The 21,059-nt window shown below is 45.5% G+C and overlaps 1 protein-coding gene across 1 annotated transcript in view; it reads right to left on the reverse strand.

Moving 5' to 3' along the window:
* Positions 1-21,059, reverse strand: part of dgat2 (diacylglycerol O-acyltransferase 2) — a 59,275-nt gene that overhangs the window by 7,834 nt on the left and 30,382 nt on the right. The window contains exons 5-6 of the mRNA XM_072262568.1: positions 11,696-11,900; positions 5,759-5,933 (exon numbers count right to left, since the gene is read on the reverse strand). Of these exons, the coding sequence (XP_072118669.1) occupies positions 5,759-5,933; positions 11,696-11,900 (380 nt within the window). The remainder of the gene's footprint in view (positions 1-5,758; positions 5,934-11,695; positions 11,901-21,059) is intronic.

The following is a 21,059-nucleotide window of genomic DNA, read 5'->3' on the forward strand; positions in this document are numbered from 1 at the left end:
TCTTAGCCCTTATACAATTATGTTGAAAAGTGGCCCTTTTTGATGCTTGCCCTGGATTTGTCGGCCTGCCACTTTTACTTTTCTCCTTACTACTTTTTGCTTCTACCCTCACTTTATACCCCCCTGTCTCTCTGCACTGGTTCCCATCCCCCTGTTGTGAACTAACCTCCTCACACCTAGCCTCTTTAATTTGATTCCCACCCCCCAACCATTCTAGTTCAAAGTCACCTCAGTAGCCCTCGCTAATCTCTCTGCCAGGATATTGCTCCCCCTAGGATTCAAGTGTAACCCGTCCTTTTTGTACAGGTCACGCCTGCGCCAAAAGAGGTCCCAATGATCCAAAAACTTGAATCCCTGCCTCCTGCTCCAATCCCTCAGCCACGCATTTATCCTCCACCTCATCGCATTTCTACTCTCACTGTCGCGTGGCACAGGCAGTAATCCCGAGATTACTACCTTTGCGGTCCTTTTTCTCAACTCCCTTCCTAGCTCCCTATATTCTCCTTTCAGGACCTCTTCCCTTTTCCTACCTATGTCATTGGTACCTATATGTACCACGACCTCTGGCTCCTCACCCTCCCACTTCAGGATATATTGAACACGATCAGAAATATCCCGGACCCTGGCACCAGGGAGGCAAACTACCATTATTGACGTTTGTCCATGTGATCGTTCTGTTCTTTGTGGATTGTTCGTGACTGCACGATTGTCTTGTAAATTGTTGGTTGCTATTGTGTTGTCTGTTCTGGTGTTGTCCTGTGTTTTATGCTTGGCACCAAACCACAGCCGGTTCTGGGATGTTTCACATACTGGGAATAAAATGGTTTGATTTCTGAAAAGCCACAACAGATTTTCTGTATGGTCAGGATCAGAATTGGGTTTAGTATCACTAACATGTGTCATGAAATTTGTTGTTTTGTGGCAGCAGTACATTCCAGTGCATAATTTTAAAGACCTATAAATTACAGTAGGTTAGCATTGACCATGGAATTTACATCCTAGCTATCTGCATGATATGCCAGACAGGGCAGTACAATACAGACAGCAAGCTCCCCTTCTCCACGCAGCTGATGAATCCAAAGGAACGGCAGAGTTGCCAGGCAGCGTTGAACTCAACGTAGGACTGCCTCAGGGACTCCAGCTCCGGATTTTTCCCTTGGGGTTTATTCCTGAAGCCTTCCCCATGAGTGGATACAGGTGCAAGATAGCGGAGTTTTCCCTCTCCAAGATGAGCTGATGAGCCCCAAATGCCCAAAGTGACCGGTCACCTTTGCCCCTTCTCCTGTCGGTAGAAATGGTTCCGCTGGGCTTCGTAGCCAATCTACACACATGAAGGCCAAGAGCTGGACTTGGTTGTCAGAAGCTTTTTGAGATGCACGCCATTGGGAGCTTTTGATAGATAGTGAGAGTTTATCCCCACTTTCACCCCTAATTATAACAACCTCAAGGAAGCACAAATTACAGTAAGAATAATAAAATAAATGTAGTGTACAAACTTCTTAGCCACATACGGCTAAAGAGCCCAGGACACTTTCACAGCACTGTAATAATTTTATCAATTGCACTGTACTGCCGCTGCAAACAAAAAATTCATGACACAAGTGAGTGATGATAAACCGGATTCCGATACGAGTCTCTATTATGCACTGAGAGTGGGAGGAGGGCAGGGAGAGGATGAGGGAGAGGGAGCTGGAGGCACCAGGCAGACATTCTGCAATGATGAATAAATCCATTGTTTGGACTCAAGTAACCTTGCCTGGTGTCTCAGGGCTGGGTGCTCCTGTACCCACTCCACACCCCCCCCCCCCCCAGCCCATGACACTCCTCCTCTGCCACCTGCCTCACGCCCCTCCTGCGGCACTCCACCCTCACCATTCCCAACATCCTTTGCTCACGCCACATTTACAAGCTCCCTCTCCACTCCCCATTGACAAATACAGCCCTGTGCAAAACGAGAGAGAGAAGAAAGAAAATATCGAGGAAGTGTCCACAGGTTGATTGACCATTCAGAAATCTGATGGCAGGTGGATAGAAGCTGTTCCTAAAACATTTGAGTGCGAGTGTCTTCAGGCTCCTTGATGGTAGCCAGGAGACGAGGGCATGTCCTGGGTGCCATACCCCCCTTCTCATACACAGTCGCATTGGAAAATATTAGGGCAACAAACTAAAGTCTTGTCAAAGCAATGCTTCAAGGAGCATTTTAAAGGAAAATGGAGAGATGGGGGGGGTGGTTCATGCAAGAGTTCAAAATTTGGAGTTGTCCACGGTCCTGGCTGCCAGTGAGCAGCAGTGGGAATTGGGAGATGGTCAAGGGCCTGGGATTGGAGGAGATTGATGGGCTGAAGATGACAGGGGCATTTCAAGAAAACAAAAATATGGTATTGAAAGCACAGAGTGGATACGGAGCTTCCTATAGCGGGAGAGTCTAGGACCAGAGGGCAGGGTCTCAGAATCGAAAGATGTCCCTTTCGAACAGAGAAGAGGAGGAATTCTTTAGCCAAAGGGTAGCAAATCTGTGGAATTCATCGCCACAGACAGCTGGAGAGGCCAAGTCACTGGGTATATTTAAAGTGGAGATTGATAAGATCTTGATTAGTCAAGGCGTCAAAGGTTACCCGGGGGGGGGGGGAGGAGGAGAAAGCAGGAGAATGGGGTTGAGGGGGGGAATAAATCAGCCATGACGGAATGGCAAAGCAGACTTGACAGGCCGATTGGCCTAATTCTGTTCCTATGTCTTACAGTTTAAGATGTAGGGCACAGAGGCCAAAAAAAACATAGCACAGTAATTTTAAAAACGCAAACACGAGAAATTCTGCAGATGCTGGAAATTCAAGCAACACACATCAAAGTTGCTGGTGAACGCAGCAGGCCAGGCAGCATCACTAGGAAGAGGTACAGTCGACGTTTTGGGCCGAGACCCTTTGTCAGGACTAACTGAAGGAAGAGTTAGTAAGAGATTTGAAAGTGGGAGGGGGAGAGAGAGATCCAAAATGATAGGAGAAGACAGGAGGGGGAAGGATGGAGCCAAGAGCTGGACAGGTGATTGGCAAAAGGGATATGAGAGGATCGTGGGACAGGAGGCCCAGGGAGAAGGAAAGGGGGGAGGGGGGAACCCAGAGGATGGGCAAGGGGTATAGTGAGAGGGACAGAGGGAGAAGGAGAGCAGGATCTCCCAGTGGCCACACATTTTAATTCCACATCCCATTCCCATTCTGACATGCCTATCCATGGCCTCCTCTAATGTAAAGATGAAGCCACACTCAGGTTGGAGGAACAACACCTTATATTCCGTCTGGGTAGCCTCCAACCTGATGGCATGAACATTGACTTCTCTAACTTCCGCTAATGCCCCACCTCCCCCTCGTACCCCATCCGTTATTTATTTATATACACACATTCTTTCTCTCTCTCTCTCTCTCTCTCCTTTTTCTCCCTCTGACCCTCTGACTATACCCCTTGCCCATCCTCTGGCTTTTTTCCCCTCTCCCCCCTTTCCTTCTCCCGGGACCTCCTGTCCCATGATCCTCTCATATCCCTTTTGCCAATCACCTGTCCAGCTCTTGGCTCCATCTCTCCCCCTCCTGTCTTCTCCTGTCATTTTGGATCTCCCCCTCCCCCTCCCACTTTCAAATCCCTTACTAGCTCTTTCTTCAGTTAGTCCTGACGAAGGGTCTCGGCCCGAAACGTCAACTCTACCTCTTCCCAGAGATGCTGCCTGGCCTGCTGCGTTCACCAGCAACTTTGATGTGTGTTGCACAGTAATTTCAAGGTTTTCTCTTGGCAGTGTGTCTGATGGCTGAGCACAGACAGGGCCCAAGTTATGGTGGATTGGGACTGCTGTGAGCACATAGAACATTAAGCATTTGAGCACAGTACAGGTAATTTGGCCCTCGAGGTTGTTCCAATCTTGTAACCCACCCCAAAATCAATCTATTTGTTACTTTCCACACAGTCCTCCATTTTTCTTTCATCCATTTGCCGAACTGGAAGCCTCTTAAATGTCATTAATATGCATATAATGTACCAAACCTGGTAGTACGTTTCAAACACCATCACTCCATGTAAAAAAAAAACTCCTTCTGATATCCCCCCCCCACTTTCTTTCCACTGATTACCTTAAATTATACCTTCTCATATTAGCCATTTCCACCTGGGGGAAAAGTACCTGGCTGTCCACTCTCACCAATGCCCCTTATCTTGTTCACCTCTATCAAGTCACCTCTCATCCTCCTTCACTCCAAAGAGAAAAGCCCGAGCTCACTCAACCTATCCTCATAAGACATGCTCTCTAATCCAGGCAACACCCTGGTACATCTCATCTGCACATTTTCCAAAGCTTCCGCATCTTTCCTGTAATGAGGTAAAATGTTGTTGTTTCATATGGCATGGCCTGGGAGGGGCAGACGCAAGTCTGTCCGTTTGGGAGCCGGGGATCGATCTTCGTCTGGCATCCTGTCCACAGCCATACCAACATGGGTGGCCCTGAGTTGGTATTGCCTGATGAAGTCTTTGAAGCTCGCAAGCATCCACACGACATCAACGTGTTGATCCAGGTCGTGGAGGTACAGTATAATGAGGTGACCTGAACACAATACTTCAAGAGTGGTCTTATAGAACTACATTAACCACATGACCCTTGAACTCAGTCCCCTGACCAATGAAGGCAAACACACCATGCACCTTCTTAACCAACAAGTGCAGCAACACTGAGGGATCCATAGATGTGGCCTCTGATCTCTCTGTTCCTTCACACTGTTAAGAACCCTGCTGTTAACCCCGTATACTGCCATCAAATTCAGCCTTCTAAAGTAATTTTTTTTCTGGATTGAACACTATCTGCCATTTATTAGCCTAGCTTTGCATCCTGTCAATGTCTCGTTCAAGTTCAGTTTAATTGTCATTCAACCACACATAAATAGCCATGAATACAGCCAAAGGAAAAAAGAAACGACGATGCTGAGGACGTTCTACGAGTCTGTGGTGGCCAGTGCGATCATGTTTGCTGTTGTGTGCTGGGGCAGCAGGCTGAGGGTAGCAGACACCAACAGAATCAACAAACTCATTCGTAAGGCCAGTGATGTTGTGGGGATGGAACTGGACTCTCTGACGGTGGTGTCTGAAAAGAGGATGCTGTCTAAGTTGCATGCCATCTTGGTCAATGTCTCCCATCCACTACATAATGTACTGGGTGGGCACAGGAGTACATTCAGCCAGAGACTCATTCCACCGAGATGCAACACAGAGTGTCATAGGAAGTTATTCCTGCCTGTGGCCATCAAACTTTACAACTCCTCCCTTGGAGGGTCAGACACCCTGAGCCAATAGGCTGGTCCTGGACTTATTTCCTGGCATAATTTACATATTATTATTTAATTATTTATGGTTTTTATACTGCTTTATCTATACTCTATACAGTTGGCGCAACTGTAATGAAACCCAATTTCCCTCGGGATCAATGAATTATGACTATGTTAAACTGGGGCCAAGGTGCAAAACATAATACCAACAGTCATACACAGTACAAGACAGCAAGCACATATAATAGTCACAAAAAGTAGCTTGTTTAAACCTACAACAAACTTCTACGCCATCCACAACTCCAACAATCTTTGTGTCATTTGTCCAGCTTACTAACTCACCTTTCCACTTCCTCATCCAAGTCATTTATAAAAGTCACAGAGAGCAGGGGTCCCAGAACACGGCTGTTCTCCGATCTCCAGGCAGAATACACTCCAGCTACTACCCCCCTCCTCCTTACCCGTTCTGCAAAGCGATCTTCACAAACCCCTTGCGGTTCTTGAGGTTGACAACGTGGCTGCCTTGTCTACACTCAAGGGACTCCGCTGCTCCCCCGATGACGATGATCACTGCGTTTCCAGTGCCGCTCTTTGACAGCAGATAGTCGATAGCATCCCTGGTCACGGGGAAGATGCCTGAGGAGTGGTGGAGTAAAAAAAAAACTGTTACTCCTCCTGACCATTCATCTTTACCTCGAATACCTGAAGGCGACAGCTCGTCTTCACAGAGGGGAACTATTTAAGGGGAACTTGAGGGGGAGCTTCTTCACACGAGGTGGTGAGAGTGTGGAACGAGCTGCCGGTGGGAGTGGTGAATGCACAACTTGTTTCAACATTTAAGTGAAGTTTGCACAAGTACGTGGATGGGAGGGATATGGAAGGCCATGGTGCAGCTGCTGGTTCATGAGACTAGATGGAAAACAGTCCAGCATGGACTAGATGGGCTGAAGGGCCTGCTTCTGTGCTGTAGAACTTAATTCCCAATTAGTCCCTTGCCCTGCCATCCGGGTTGCTGAGCAGTCCATGAGCCACGAATATAAATACTGCAAAGCACAATGGTGAGTTATTTTTTAATATATTCTTACAGTAATTTTATGTATTGCACTGTACTGACACAAGACAGCCAATTTCACAACACATGCCAGTGATAATAAACCTGATTCAGATTCCAAGCTAGAATATGTTACCAGACTCCGGTCCTCCCTCGCACCTCTAGTAGTTCAAGGTGAGCGAGAGCCTAGTGCTTCCTGGATCTTTTGGAAGAAGAGAGAATCGGGCAGATTATTATTTAGCTGGGGAGAAAATTCAAAAATCGGAAGTGCAAAGGGACTTGGGGGTCCTCGTGCAGGATACCCTAAAGCAGCGGTCCCCAACCACCGGGCCGCGGACCGGTACCGGGCTGCAAGGACACAATATGATTTGGCATATGAGTCAGCTGCACCTTTCCTCATTCCCTGTCACGCCTACTGTTGAGCTTGAATGCATGTGAGGTCATTACACACGCATCATCCATGTCAGCGCCAGAAGCGGATCAACTCCTCGAGCTTGCAAATGACAGAGGGCTGAAAAGTATGTTTGACATAACATCTCTGCCGGCATTCTGGATCAAAGTCAAGGCTAAATATCCTGAGATAGCCATGAAAGCACTGAAAACGTTGTTTCCATTTCCAACATATCTCTGCAATGAATGCAACGAAAACTAAATTGCGGAATAGACTGGACATAAGGAACCCCCTTCGAGTATCACTGTCTCCCATCACCCTTCGATAGGACCGTGTTGTGGCAGGAAAACAAGCCCAGGGCTCTCACTGATTCAGCGATATTGGTGTGTTGCAATGATTTTATTTGTTCATACGGGGAAAATATGTGCTGTGTGTTTAATATCCAAGCGTTACTTAAATTGTTATGATGCTATTGACTTATAAGTGACTTATATAACCATATATCAATTACAGCACGGAAACAGGCCATCTCAGCCCTTCTAGTCCGTGCTGAACGCTACTCTCACCCAGTCCCACCGACCTGCACTCAGCCCATAACCCTCCATTCCTTTCCTGTCCATATACCTATCCAATTTTACTTTAAATGATAATATCGAACCTGCCTCTACCACTTCTACTGGAAGTTCGTTCAACACTTACTTCAAGCTCCCCTGTCCTCCCCTGATAATTGACTTATCACTATATTCATGCGAGGAAAATATGCGCTGTGTGTTTAATATTAAATTCGTTAGATAAACCCTTTTAGAAACGAAATTGTGTGTATTAGCCACTTATCACCTATATTCCGGTCGTGATTAACACCCCCCCACCCCCCAGAACAGAATCACCAAAAACGATTTGCAGAGAGAAAAAAAAAAAATCGGCACGTACACTAAAAACAAAAACAACAGGAATTCTGCAGATGCTGGAAATTCAAGCAACACACATCAAAGTTGTTAGTGAATGCAGCAGGCCAGGCAGCATCTGCAGGAAGAGGTGCAGTTGACGTTTCAGGCCGAGACCCTTCGTCAGGACATGACGAAGGGTACCAGTCAGGACATGACGAAGGGTCTCAGCCTGAAACGTCGACTGCACCTCTTCCTACAGATGCTGCCTGGCCTGCTGCGTTCACCAGCAACTTTGACGTGTGTCGGCACGTACACTTATGCGCAGGTCACGCATGCGCACTGGTGCCCGCGCAAGGCTTCATGGTCATTGTAGTCTTTCTCTGGGTAAACACAACGTATTTGACTGCTACTCTTTTCCGTTGGCAACCCTACCCCGCGCACCCCCCCCACCCCCCCAGGTCAGCCGGTCCGCAAGAATATTGACAATATTAAACCGGTCCACAGTGCAAAAAAGGTTGGGGACACCTGCCCTAAAGGTTAACCACCAGGTTGAATTGGCAGTAAGGAAAGCAAATGCTATGTTGGCATTCATTTCAAGAGGAATAGCATACAAGAGTAAGGAGGTGTTGATGAGGCTCTATGGGGCACTGGTGAGACCTCATTTGGAATACTGCATGCAGTTTTGGGCCCCCTATCTTAGAAGGGATGTACTGATGTTGGAGAGAGTTCAGAGAAGTTTTGAGGATGATTCCTGGAATGCAGGAATATGAGGAGTGTTTGTCGGCTCTTGGGATGTATTCATTAGAGTATAGAAGAATGAGAGGGGATCTCATAGAAACATTTCGAATGTTGAAAGGGTTGGATAGAGTAGATGTGGAAAGGCTGTTTCCCTTAGTGGGTGAGTCCAGGACAAGAGGCCACAGTCTTAGAATTAGAGCGTACCCATTTAAAACAGAGATGAGGAGAAATATTTTTAGCTAGAGGGTCGTGGATTTATGGAATTCACTGCCATATACAGCTGTGGAGGCCTGATCATTGAGGGTGTTTAAGGAGGAGATCGATGGGTATCTAATTAGTCAGGATATCAAGGGATATGGGGAAAAAGCTGGAAATTGGAACTAGATGGAAGAATAATTTAGCTCATGGTGGAGCAGACTCGATGGGCCGAATGGCCTACTTCTGCTCCTTTGTCTTGTGATCGCAATCTCCAAAATTCCTTCTCATCTCTCTATCCTGCTTCAGGATTTTCCAAAAAGCACCCCCCTTCAAAGTGGGGTCACAGACAGGCTTTGTGGCCACATTTGTGGGTGATACAAAGATAGGTGGAGGGGCAGGTAGCACTGAGGAAGCAGGGAGTCTGCAGGAGGACTTGACAGATTGGGAGGCTACGCAAAGTGGCAGATAGTGTTGGAAAGTGTATGGTCATGCAATACTCCAAATTAGGCCTTACCAATATCTTACACAACTTCAACACAACGTCCTACCTCCTGTATGCAGTATTTTGATTTATGAAGGCCAATGTGCCAAAAGTTTTTTTTTTTGACCCCATCTACCTGTGCCGCCACTTTCAATGAATTTATGGATCTGTATTCCCAGATCCCTTTGTTCCACCGCACTCCTCAGTGCCCTACCGTTCACTGTGTAAGACTGGTGTATCCCACCAAAGTACAACACCTCGCACTTGTCTGCATTAAATTCCATCTGCCATTTTCAGCCCAGTTTTCCAGCTGACGCAGATCTCTCTACAAGCTCTGATGGTTTTCCCTCACTGCCCACTACACTCACAATTTTGGACAAAGTTTGACATCTTTGGAATGTGAGGGGGAACTGGAGTAGAGCACCCGGAGGAAAGCCACGGGGAGAACACACAAACTCCTTACAGGCAGTGCCGGGAATTGAACCCGGGTCACTGGTGCTTTAATAGTGCTACACGACCGTTCCGCTCCCTCATGACGCCCCAGTGCCCAGACCGGTGGCATTGAGTGTGTCCATTGTCCTCTCTGCCACCCTGGCTACCCATGTCAGCACGTTGCAGAGATTTTCCATAGCTTCTTTGACCATTTAGTTTCACACACAGCTGCCAAATCAGTGAAGACATGATTTTAAATCCCACAGGATTATAACAGGGAGTCACCGGGTTGATTTCTACACATGAAATGTACATGAATACAATAAATTCTCATGGGGAGACATGTTTTGTTAGATAAGAAGAATAAACATCAATAATTTTGGTATCAGTTAAGAGATACTTCTGAAGAATCTATGACCGGATTCCATGTGGCACTCTTCAGTTTTCTTAAAAAATAGATCTTATTTCTTGTCTGATAAAGGTGGACATTACACTCAACGTGGTGTAGAGAGCAAAGTACAAACACATTCAAGCCGGCATCTCTGGTACTGGGAGGGATCTCTCTGGTTAGATTAGATTTCTGATGCACTCCGAGTCAGAGTACTGCAGCACAGAAACAAGCCCTTTGGCCCATCTAGTCCGTGCCAGACTGTTATTATGCCTTATCCCATTGACACATACCTGAACCATAGCCCTAGATATTCTTCCCACTCATGTATCCAAACTCCCTTAAATGTTCCAATCAAACCCACATCCACCACTTCCACTGGCAGTTCATTTCACACACTCACCACTCTCCTCATGGTCCCCTTCAATATTTCACCTTTCACCCTTAACCTATGATCTCTAGTTCTGGTCTCACCCAACCTCAGTGGAAAAAGCCAGCTTGCACTTAAGACCATAAGACAAAGGATCAGAAGTTGGCCATTCGGCCCATTGAATCTGCTCCACCATTTTATCATGAGCTGATCCATTCTCCCACTTAGTCCCACTCCCCCACCTTCTCACCATGACCTTTGATGCCCTGGCTACTCAGATACCTATCAATCTCTGCCTTAAATACACCCAATGACTTGGCCTCCACTGCTGCCCGCGGCAACAAATTCCATAGATTCACCACCCTCTGGCTAAGAAAATTTCTTCACATCTCTGTTCTGAATGGGCGCCCTTCCATCCTTTAGTCATGCCCTCTCGTACTAGACTCCCCCATCATGGGAAACAACTTTGCCACATCCACTCTGTCCATGCCTTTCAACATTCAAAATGTTTCTATGAGGTCTCCCCTCATTCTTCTAAACTCCAAGGAGTAAAGTCCAAGAGCGGACAAACTTTCCTCATATGTTAACCCTCTCATCCCCGGAATCATTCTAGTGAATCTTCTCTGTACCCTCTCCAACGTCAGCACTTACCCTACCTATACACCTCAGTTTTGTCTACATCTATCAAATCTCCCCTCGCTCACCTACACTCTGAGGAATAAAGCCCTAACCTTTCCCTATAACTCAGGTCCTCAAGACCTGGCACCATCCTTGTAAGTTCTCTGTAGTCTTTCAATCCTACAGATATCTTTCCTGTAGGTAGGTGACCAGAAATGCACACAATATTCCCTCTTCTTCTATTCCCTACTCTGATTCCTTACCTCTTCTCACTTGTCCCTGCGTCCCCTCCTCCTTCCCTTTCTGCTGTGGTCCACTCTCCTATCAGATTCCTTCCTCTCCAGCCCCTTCACTTTCCTACCTACCTGGCTTTACCCATCACCTTTTAGCTATCCTCCTACCTTCCCCCCACTTTTTTTTTTATTCTCTCATCTTCCCTTTTCCTTTCCAATCCAGATGAAGGATTTTGGCCTGACTGTTTATTCATTTCCGTGGATGTTTCCTGCCCTGCTGAGCCCCTCCAGCATCGTGCGTGTTGCTCTGGGTTTCTGACATCTGAAGAATTTCTCATTTACAATACTCCCAATTAGGCTTCAATGTCTTATACAACTGCAACACAACATCCCAAGTCCTGTACTTGATACTTGGATTTATGGAGGCCAGTATGTCAAAAGCTCTCTTTAAGACCTTATCTACCTGTGATGCCACTTTCAAGGAATTATGGATCTCTACTATCAGATCCCCCTGTTCTAATCCAGCCTCAGCTGTTCCATGTCATCAGGGCCAGGGTTAGCTCTGGAGGATCGCAGTCACGTCAGGAAGGTCGACACCGCCGGCCACTCACCACCACTCATTAGGTAATCCCGCAGAATTGGCATCCTGAAGTTTCCAGCCAGCGTGGCGAGAGAAGGTCGGATTCCAGGGAACTTCCTGGAAAATCCAGTCGCTTCTGTTCCAAAGTTGCAAAAGGCTCCAAAGCAGAAGATGCCATGTGGGTGATAGCCGAAGATGTAGTTCCGACTGGGGGCAAGGTTGTGCGTCTTCACCAACTGTAATGGAGAAAAACAAATAAAGCTCACATAGGCACATAGTCTGATCCCCAACCTTCCCCGGAGTTTGGAGGCCGCAGACTCTGGAGTGAACAAACAGGCTGCATGACGAATTGTGTGGGTCCAGCAGCATCTGGAGGTGGAGGGATGGTTGACGTTTCGGATCGGGACCCTACATCAGTCCTGATGGAGGGTCAATGAACAGCCTACTTGCAGCAGCATCGAGGCACATGGAATCAGATAACTAAAATATAATAGCAAACATTTTGCCTTATGGAGAACACAAAGTAAATTTTATTATCAAAGTACATATATGTCACCATGTACAACAGCTTAATTTTCTTGTGGGCATATTCAACAAATCCATAGAATAGTAACTATAACAGAATCAATGAACAACCACTAAACTAGGGCTTTCAATCAGAATGCAGAAGACAACAAACACTGCAAATGTAAAAGAAACAGTAATATAAATAAACAATAAATATTGAGAACATGAGATGAAGAGTCCTTGTAAAAAAGCCCATTGGTTGTGGGAACATTTTAATGATGGGCAAGTGAAGTTGAGAGAAGTTATCCCCATTTGTTCAAGAGGCTGATGGTTGAGGGGTAATAACTGTTCCTGAACTTGTGCTGTGAGTCCTGAGGCTCCTGTACCTTCTTCCTGATGGCAGCAGCGAGAGGAGAGCACATCCTGGGTGCGGGGTCCCCGATGACGGATGCAGCTTTCCTATGATAGTATTTCATGTGGATGTGCTCAGTGGTTGGGAGGGCTTTACCTGTGATGGACTGGGCCATATACACGAAAATTGTAGAATTTTCCATTCAAGGATATTGGTGTTTGCATACCAGGCTGGGATGCGGCCAGTCAATACACCCTCCACTGCACAACTACAGAGGTTTGTCAAAGTTCTAGACATCGTACAGAATCTCCACAAACCCTGAAGGAAGTAGAGGCACTATCCTGCTTTCTTCATAATTGCTGGGTCCAAGACAGGTCCTCCGAAACAATAACACCAAGGAATTTAAAGTTGCTAACCCTCTCCACCTCTGATCCTGCAATGAGAACTGGCTCATGGACCTCTGGTTTCCTTTTCCTGAAGTCAATAATCAAGTCCTTGGTCTAGTTGAGCAAGCTAGGGCAAAGGAAGATCTGATAGAAGTGCACAAGATGACAAAAGGTATAGACTGATTGGATGGCCAGAGACTTTTTTTCCCAGGGCAGAAATGGCTACTACAAGATGCCATACTATTAAGTGAATTGGAGATGACAGAGGTAAGGCAGGTAAATAGAACACTCTTCCCAGGGTGCTGGTGGGAGGCATACACATTAGGGGCATTTAAGAGTCTCTTGGACAGATGGATAATAGAAAAATGGAGGCTTACACAAGAGTGAAGAGTTAGACTGATCACAGAGTAGGTTAAAAGCTTGGCACAACATCGTGGGCTGAAGAATCTGTACTGTGCTGCAATGGCATATGTTCTATAAATAGAAACATAACACAGAAACATAGAAAATAGGTGCAGGAGTAGGCCATTCGGCCCTTTGAGCCTGCACCGCCATTTATTATGATCATGGCTGATCATCCAACTCAGAACCCTGCACCAGCCTTCCCTCCATACCCCCTGATCCCCGTAGCCACAAGGGCCATATCTAACTCCCTCTTAAATATAGCCAATGAACCGGCCTCAACTGTTTCCTGAGGCAGAGAATTCCACAGATTCACCACTCTCTGTGTGAAGTAGTTTTTCCTAATCTCAGTCCTAAAAGGCTTCCCCTCTATCCTCAAACTGTGACCCCTCGTTCTGGACTTCCCCAACATCAGGAACAATCTTCCTGCATCTAGCCTGTCCAATCCCTTTAGGATTTTATACGTTTCAATCAGATCCCCCCTCAATCTTCTAAATTCCAATGAGTACAAGCCTAGTTCATCCAGTCTTTCTTCATATGAAAGTCCTGCCATCCCAGGAATCAATCTGGTGAACCTTCTTTGTACTCCCTCTATGGCAAGGATGTCTTTCCTCAGATTAGGGGACCAAAACCGCACACAATACTCCAGGTGTGGTCTCACCAAGGCCTTGTACAACTGCAGTAGTACCTCCCTGCTCCTGTACTCGAATCCTCTCGCTATAAATGCGAGCATACCATTCGCCTTCTTCACCGCCTGCTGTACCTGCATGCCCACTTTCAACGATTGTGTATAATGACACCCAGGTCTCGTTGCACCTCCTCTTTTCCTAATCGGCCACCATTCAGATAATAATCTGTTTTCCTATTTTTGCCACCAAAGTGGATAACTTCACATTTATCCACATTAAATTGCATCTGCCATGAATTTGCCCACTCACCCAACCTATCCAAGTCACCCTGCATCCTCTTAGCATCCTCCTCACAGCTAACACTGCCGCCCAGCTTTGTGTCATCCGCAAACTTGGAGATGCTGCATTTAATTCCCTCATCCAAGTCATTAATATATATCGTAAACAACTGGGGTCCCAGCACTGAGCCTTGCGGTACCCCACTAGTCACCGCCTGTCATTCTGAAAAGGACCCGTTTATTCCCACTCTTTGCTTCCTGTCTGCTAACCAATTCTCTATCCAGATCAATACCTTACCCCCAATACCGTGTGCTTTAAGTTTGCACACTAATGACGCACAATGTTTTTCAAGAAAGAACACAATTAGAGCAAAAGAAAAAAAAACATGTCCATTTTAGTGCAAAGTGGTCATCATGTTGCTAAATTGTAAAGATTAGGGTTGTGTCAGTTGGTTCAAAAAAGCAAAAGGTTGAAGGGAGGTAGCTGTGTCTGAACCTGGCAGTGTGGGGCTTTAGGTTTCTATCCCTTCTGCCCAATGGGAGCTGCAAGAATATGGTGGGGGTTTTCTAATGGATGATACCTTCTTAAAGGAGAGATTTGTTTTATTTGTCGCGTGTACAGTGAAACATCGAAACATACTGAAATGTATTGTTTGCATCAAATCAAAACAGTGAGGATTATGCTGAGTGTCGGCACACTTCCAGTGTCCACATCTCACTAACCATAACCCGTTTGTCTTTGGAACGTGGGAGAGAAATGAGTGCCCAGAAGAATTGCACGTGGACATGTGGAGAACATGCAAACTCCTTACGGACAGGGGTGGGAATCGAACTCTGATCATTGGCACTGTAAAGCATTTGAACTAACTGCTATGCCACCCCATGCCACCCCACAGAACACAGGTCAGGGAGAAAGAGAACTTTTGCAAAGTTACACAGGCGGAGAAGAGGACCAGTGGCGGGATCACGACGTATGTTAAAATCAGTGTTGCTTCCCCTGCCAATTGATACCACCACAACTCACTGCATCAGCCCTTCGCAAAGAACCACCTCCCCAACAGCTGCACCCACTGCTCAGACACTCCTGACCTGTTCCTCCCCACTGTAAATGAGCAATGTTTACACAGACAGTACAGTAACTATTTACAGTTCAATTGTCTGAAAATGAACTTGTTCAACAAATTTGTAATTCCCCCAGACAAAATCTGTAACCTTGGACAAACAGCAGATAAGAAAAAAGTTTAAATGGCCAAAAAAAAAGCAGAACTTTATAATTGCAAAATTCTCTGAAAATTTTCCAAATCATTGATAAAATTGCATGTCATCTAAAACTCGGAATCTTCTGTAGATGCACAGTGGAGAGTATGCTGATGGAATCATGGCCCAGTATGAAAGCACCAATACCCAAGAGAGGAAGAGCCCTTGCTTGGAAAATCCTACAAAAGCTGGCTGATTCAGCCCAGTCCATCACGGGTAAAGCCGACCCGACCACTGAGCACGTCTACATGATCTGCTGTCATAGGAACATCAGAGATCTTCACCATTCAGGCCATGCTCTTTTCTCACTGCTGCCAGCAGGTAGAAGGCACAGGAGGCTCAGGACTCACACCACCAGGTTCAAGAACAGTTACTACCCCTCAACCATCAGGCTCTTGAACAAAAGAGGATAACTACACTCATGTTTGACATTTTCCCCACTACTAATGATCTTAACTTTAAGGACTATCTTGTTATTTCATGATTTCATTATTTATTGCTATTTATTTATACTTGCATTTGCACAGTTTGTCGTTGTCTATTCTCTATTTAACCCTTCATTGATCCTGTTGTAGTTACCATTCTATAGATTTGCTGAGAAGGAGAGAGAATCTCTGATAATTACTTTCAACTTGGAAAAGTCTACAAAAAAAAAAAAAATGTGGACGTACCCCAGTTCATCTCAGGAAAAGTCTGCCCCGCCATTGAACACATCTACAAACGGGCACTGCCACAAGAAAGCAGCATCCATCATCAGGGACCCCCGCCATCCAGGTCATGCTCTGTTCTTGCTGGTGCCGTCAGGAAGGTGGTTCTGGAGCCTCAGGACCCACACCACCAGGTTCAGGAGTAGTCGTCACCCCTCATCCATCAGGCTTTTGAACCACTATAGATAACTTCACTCGTCGCAACACTGACTCTACGACTCTGTGAACTCAGTTTCAAGGACTATACAATCCTTGTCCTCGATATTTATTATTTTCTTTTTTGTATTTGCACAGTTTGTCTTTTGCACATTACTTGCTTGTCAGTCTTTGTGTATAGTTTTTTTAAATTAATTCTATTGTGTTTCTTTGCATTTACTGTGCATTCCTGCAAGAAAGCAAATCTCGGGGTTGTAGAAGGTGACAGACATGTACTTTGATATTAAATTTACTTTGAACTTTGAAAATGAACTTGCTCAGTAGTTTTGTAATCCTGGATAAAATTGCAATCTTGCACAAAGAACAGACAAGAATAAACAGCTTAAACTGCCAAAAAATATATACAAGAAGCAGAGTTTAACTTTATAATTGCAAAATTCTGAACATTTTCAAAATGATTGGAAAGGATAAACATAGAAGAGTACAGTACAGGGACAAGCCATTCACCCGACAGCGTTGTGCCAAATCAGCTAAAAACGAAATCAGAAACACGCAACCAATCATCCCCCCACATACCACAATGTCCATATCCCTTCATCTGCCTCACATCCACGTGCCTATCCAAACGTCTCTTAACAGCCTATATTGTATTTGCCTCCACTATACCAAACAACGTATTCACCACTGAGTAAGAAACTTGCCCCTCACATCGCCTTTGATGCTATCCCCTCTCACCTTCTGGTATTAGACATTTCAACCCTAGGAAACAAATGCCCCATGACTATACCATCTATCCCTCTCATAATCTATCCCACTTGCTACCTTCTGCCCGTCAGCCATTCCTCCATCCATGCTAGTATCTTTCCTGCAACACCATAGGATTTTATCTTAAGCAGCACCATATGAGGCACTTTGTCAAAGGCCTTCTGAAAATCCAATTAAATGGCATCCACTGCCTCTCCTTTGCCCACCCTGCTTGTTACTTCCTCAAAGAATTCTTATGATTTGTCAGGCCAGATCTCCCTTTTCAGACTTTGACTTACTTTATCATTAGTCTCCAGGTACCCCAGAACCTCGTTCTTAATAATGGACTCCAACATTTTCCCCACCACTGAGGTTAGGATAACTGGCCTATAATTTTCTTTCTTTTGCATTCCTACCTTTTTAAAGAGTGCAGTGACATTTGCAATTTTCCAGTCCTCTGGGACCATGGCAGAATCAAGTGATTCTTGAAAGATCACGAACAATGCAGCCGTTATCTCTTCAGTAACCTCTCTCGGGACTCTGGGATGCAGTCCATCTGGTCCAGGTGACTTAACAACCTTAAGACCTTTCAGTTTGCCTAGCACTTTTCCCCTTTGTAACAGCAATGGCACTCACTCCTGCTCCCTGACACTCACAGACCTCTGGCACACTGCTAGTGTCTTCCACAGTGAAGTATCCATCAAGTTTATCTGCCATTTCTTTGTCCCCCATTACTACCTCAAAAGCATCATTTTTCAGTGGTCCAATATCAGCTCTCACCTCCCTTTTATTCTTTATATAACTGGGAAAAAAAACTTTTACTATTCTACTTTATATTATTGGCTAAACTGCCCTCCCATTTCACCTTTTCCCTTCTTTAGCTTTTTTAGTTGCCTTTTGTTGAATTTTAAAAGCTTCCCAATCATCCAACTTCCCACTCACTTTTGCTACCTTGTATGCCCTTTCCTTGACTTTTATGCAATCCTCAACTCCCATTGTCAGCCACTGTGCCTAGCCCAGCCATTTTTAGAACTTTTTTCTGTGGGACACATCTATCCTGCGCCTTGTGAACTATTCCCAGAAACTTCAGCCATCTCTGCTCTGCCGTCATCCCCACCAGTATCCTCCTTCAATCCACCTGGGCAAGCTCCTCTCTCATGCCTCTGTAATTCCCTTTATTCCATTGCAATATCTGAGAGTTATGCCTCTCCCTCTCAAATTGTAGCATGAACCATTTTTAAGGTTCCTTTACATTAAGCTCCCTAATAAGATCTGGGTTATTACACAACACCCAATCCAAGATAACCATTCCCCCCATAGGCTCAAGCACAAACTGCTCTAAAAAGCCATCTCAAGGCATTCAACAAATCCCCTCTCTTGCAATCGGATAACAACATGACTTTCCCAATTCCCTTGCATATTGAAGTTTCACATTACAATTGTGACATTACCTTTATGACATGCCTTTTCCAGCTCCCTTTGCAATCTCAACCCACATCTTGGCTACTATTTGGAGGCCTATATATGATTCCCATATTTTTTTTTCTTTAAAAACTCCTTGCAGTTTCTTAATTCCATCCACAAAGATTCAACATTCTCTGAGCCTATGTCACCCCTTTCTAAAGATGTAATTCCATCTCTTACCAATGCAACCACACAAGTGCTTATGCCTTCCTGCCTGTCCTTTCAATACAAAGTATATCCATTGATGTCAAGTTCCCATCTTATGGCCTTCTTTCAGACACCACTCAGTGGCACCTTCATCAAAGTGGCCAACCTTCAATTGCACCTCGAGTTTGCCCACCTTATTCCGAATGCTACAGGCATTTAAACACAGCACCCTCAGTCCTGCGTTCTTCAACCTTTTGAATTTTGCTTCTGCGGTACAATTTAGCTCTTTGCTCTCTCTGCTTGAATTTGGAACCAATCATTGGCTTGTCCTTCCTTACAGTCATGTTACACCCATCAACTTGTAAACCTGCTGGTTCATCTGCTGGCTCTATTATACTGGTTCCCATGCCCCTGCCATATTAGTTTAAACCACTCCCAACAGCTCTAGCAAACCTGCCCGCAAGGATCTTGGTCCCCCTCAGATTCAAGTGCAACCTGTCCCTTTTGTACAGGTCACACCTGCCCCAGAAGAGGTCCCAATGATCCAGAAATCAGAATCCCTGCAGCCTGCTCCAATTCTTCATCTACACATTTATCTGCCACCTCATTTTATTCCTATCCTCACTGTCGCATGGCACAGGCAGCAATCCGGAGATTACTACCCTTGAGGTGCTGTTTCTCAGCTTTCTTCATAACTCCATGTATTCTGTTTTCAGGACCTCCTCCCTTTTTCTACCTATGTCATTGGTACCAATATGCACCACGACTTCTGACTGCTCACCCTCCCTTTTCAGGATATTGGGGACATGTTCAGAAATATTCTTTGCATGATTCCTTGAAAGTAGTGTCACTGATACATGGGCCCATAAAGAGAGATTTTAGCACATTGGCTTTCAAAAATCAAAATATTGAGTACAAGACATTGGTGAGGCCAAAGTTGGAGTATTGTCTGCAGTTCTGGTCACCTACCGACAGGAAAGATACAAGATCGAAAGGACAGAGGAAAATTTACCAACACGTTGCTGGAACTTGAGTTACAGGGAAAGATCGAATGCGTCCGGACTTCATCCCCTGGACTGGAGAAGAATGAGGGGAGATTTGATGGAATCCTTTAACATCTGCCGGACGATGCTGAGGATGTTCTACGAGTCTGTGGTGGCCAGTGATATCATGTTTGCTGTTGTGTGCTGGGGCAGCAGGCTGAGGGTAGCAGACACCAACAGAATCAACAAACTCATTCGTAAGGCCAGTGATGTTGTGGGGATGGAACTGGACTCTCTGACGGTGGTGTCTGAAAAGAGGATGCTGTCCAAGTTGCATGCCATCTTGGACAATGTCTCCCATCCACTACATAATGTACTGGGTGGGCACAGGAGTACATTCAGCCAGAGACTCATTCCATCGAGATGCAACACAGAACGTCATAGGAAGTCATTCCTGCCTGTGTCCATCAAACTTTACAACTCCTCCCTTGGAGGGTCAGACACCTTGAGCCAATAGGCTGGTCCTGGACTTATTTCCTGGCATAATTTACATATTACTATTTAATTATTTATGGTTTTATTACTATTTATTTATGGTGCAACTGTAACGAAAACCAGTTTCCCTCGGGATCAATAAAGTATGACTATGACTATACAAAATTATGAAGGGTATACATATGGTTAATACAAACAGGTTTTTTATTCCCCCAGAGGTTGGGTGAGACTGGAACTGGAGGTCATGGGTTAAGGGTGAAAGGTGAAATATTTAAGGGAAATCTCTTAGCTCAGATGGTGTTTCGAGTGTGGAACTAGTGGATGCAGACTTGAATGCAACATTCAACAGAAGCTTACATAGATACACTGATGCTGCCGTACCCTCTGTCTAGCAGCAATGCTAGGAGCACTGCATATACAGCAGCTCTGGTGAACGAGCTCAACACCATTGATTCAGTGGGCTACGCACTCTTCACAACACCAGTTTTACTCTAACATCAGGGCTCTCAACCCTTTTTTTTTTTTAAAAAATGCCATGGATCCCTACCATTAACCGAGGGGTAGGTGGACTCCTGCTCTAGATCAACTGCCAACCATGAATGAAGAGCCCCTTCTGCCAAAAGTGACTGGTTTTGAGGCACCAATAGCCAGCCCTTGCCCCTCCTCCCGTCAGTAAACATGGTTCCGCTGGGTTTAGTAGCTAAGCCACACATTAGACCAGGAGCTGGGCTTGGTTGTCAGAAGCTCTTTGAGAGCATTTAAATAGGTAGTCGGGAGCTTACCCCCCCCCCACCCCAACAACCCCACAACCCCTCCCCGGCTACAACCTTTAAACTAAATGAAGACTCCACCTGAAATGCCAGTACTTCCATCAGTTTGACTTTGGCA

The sequence above is a fragment of the Mobula birostris genome, chromosome 7, assembly GCF_030028105.1.
Source record: "Mobula birostris isolate sMobBir1 chromosome 7, sMobBir1.hap1, whole genome shotgun sequence".
Classification (NCBI taxonomy): domain Eukaryota; kingdom Metazoa; phylum Chordata; class Chondrichthyes; order Myliobatiformes; family Myliobatidae; genus Mobula; species Mobula birostris.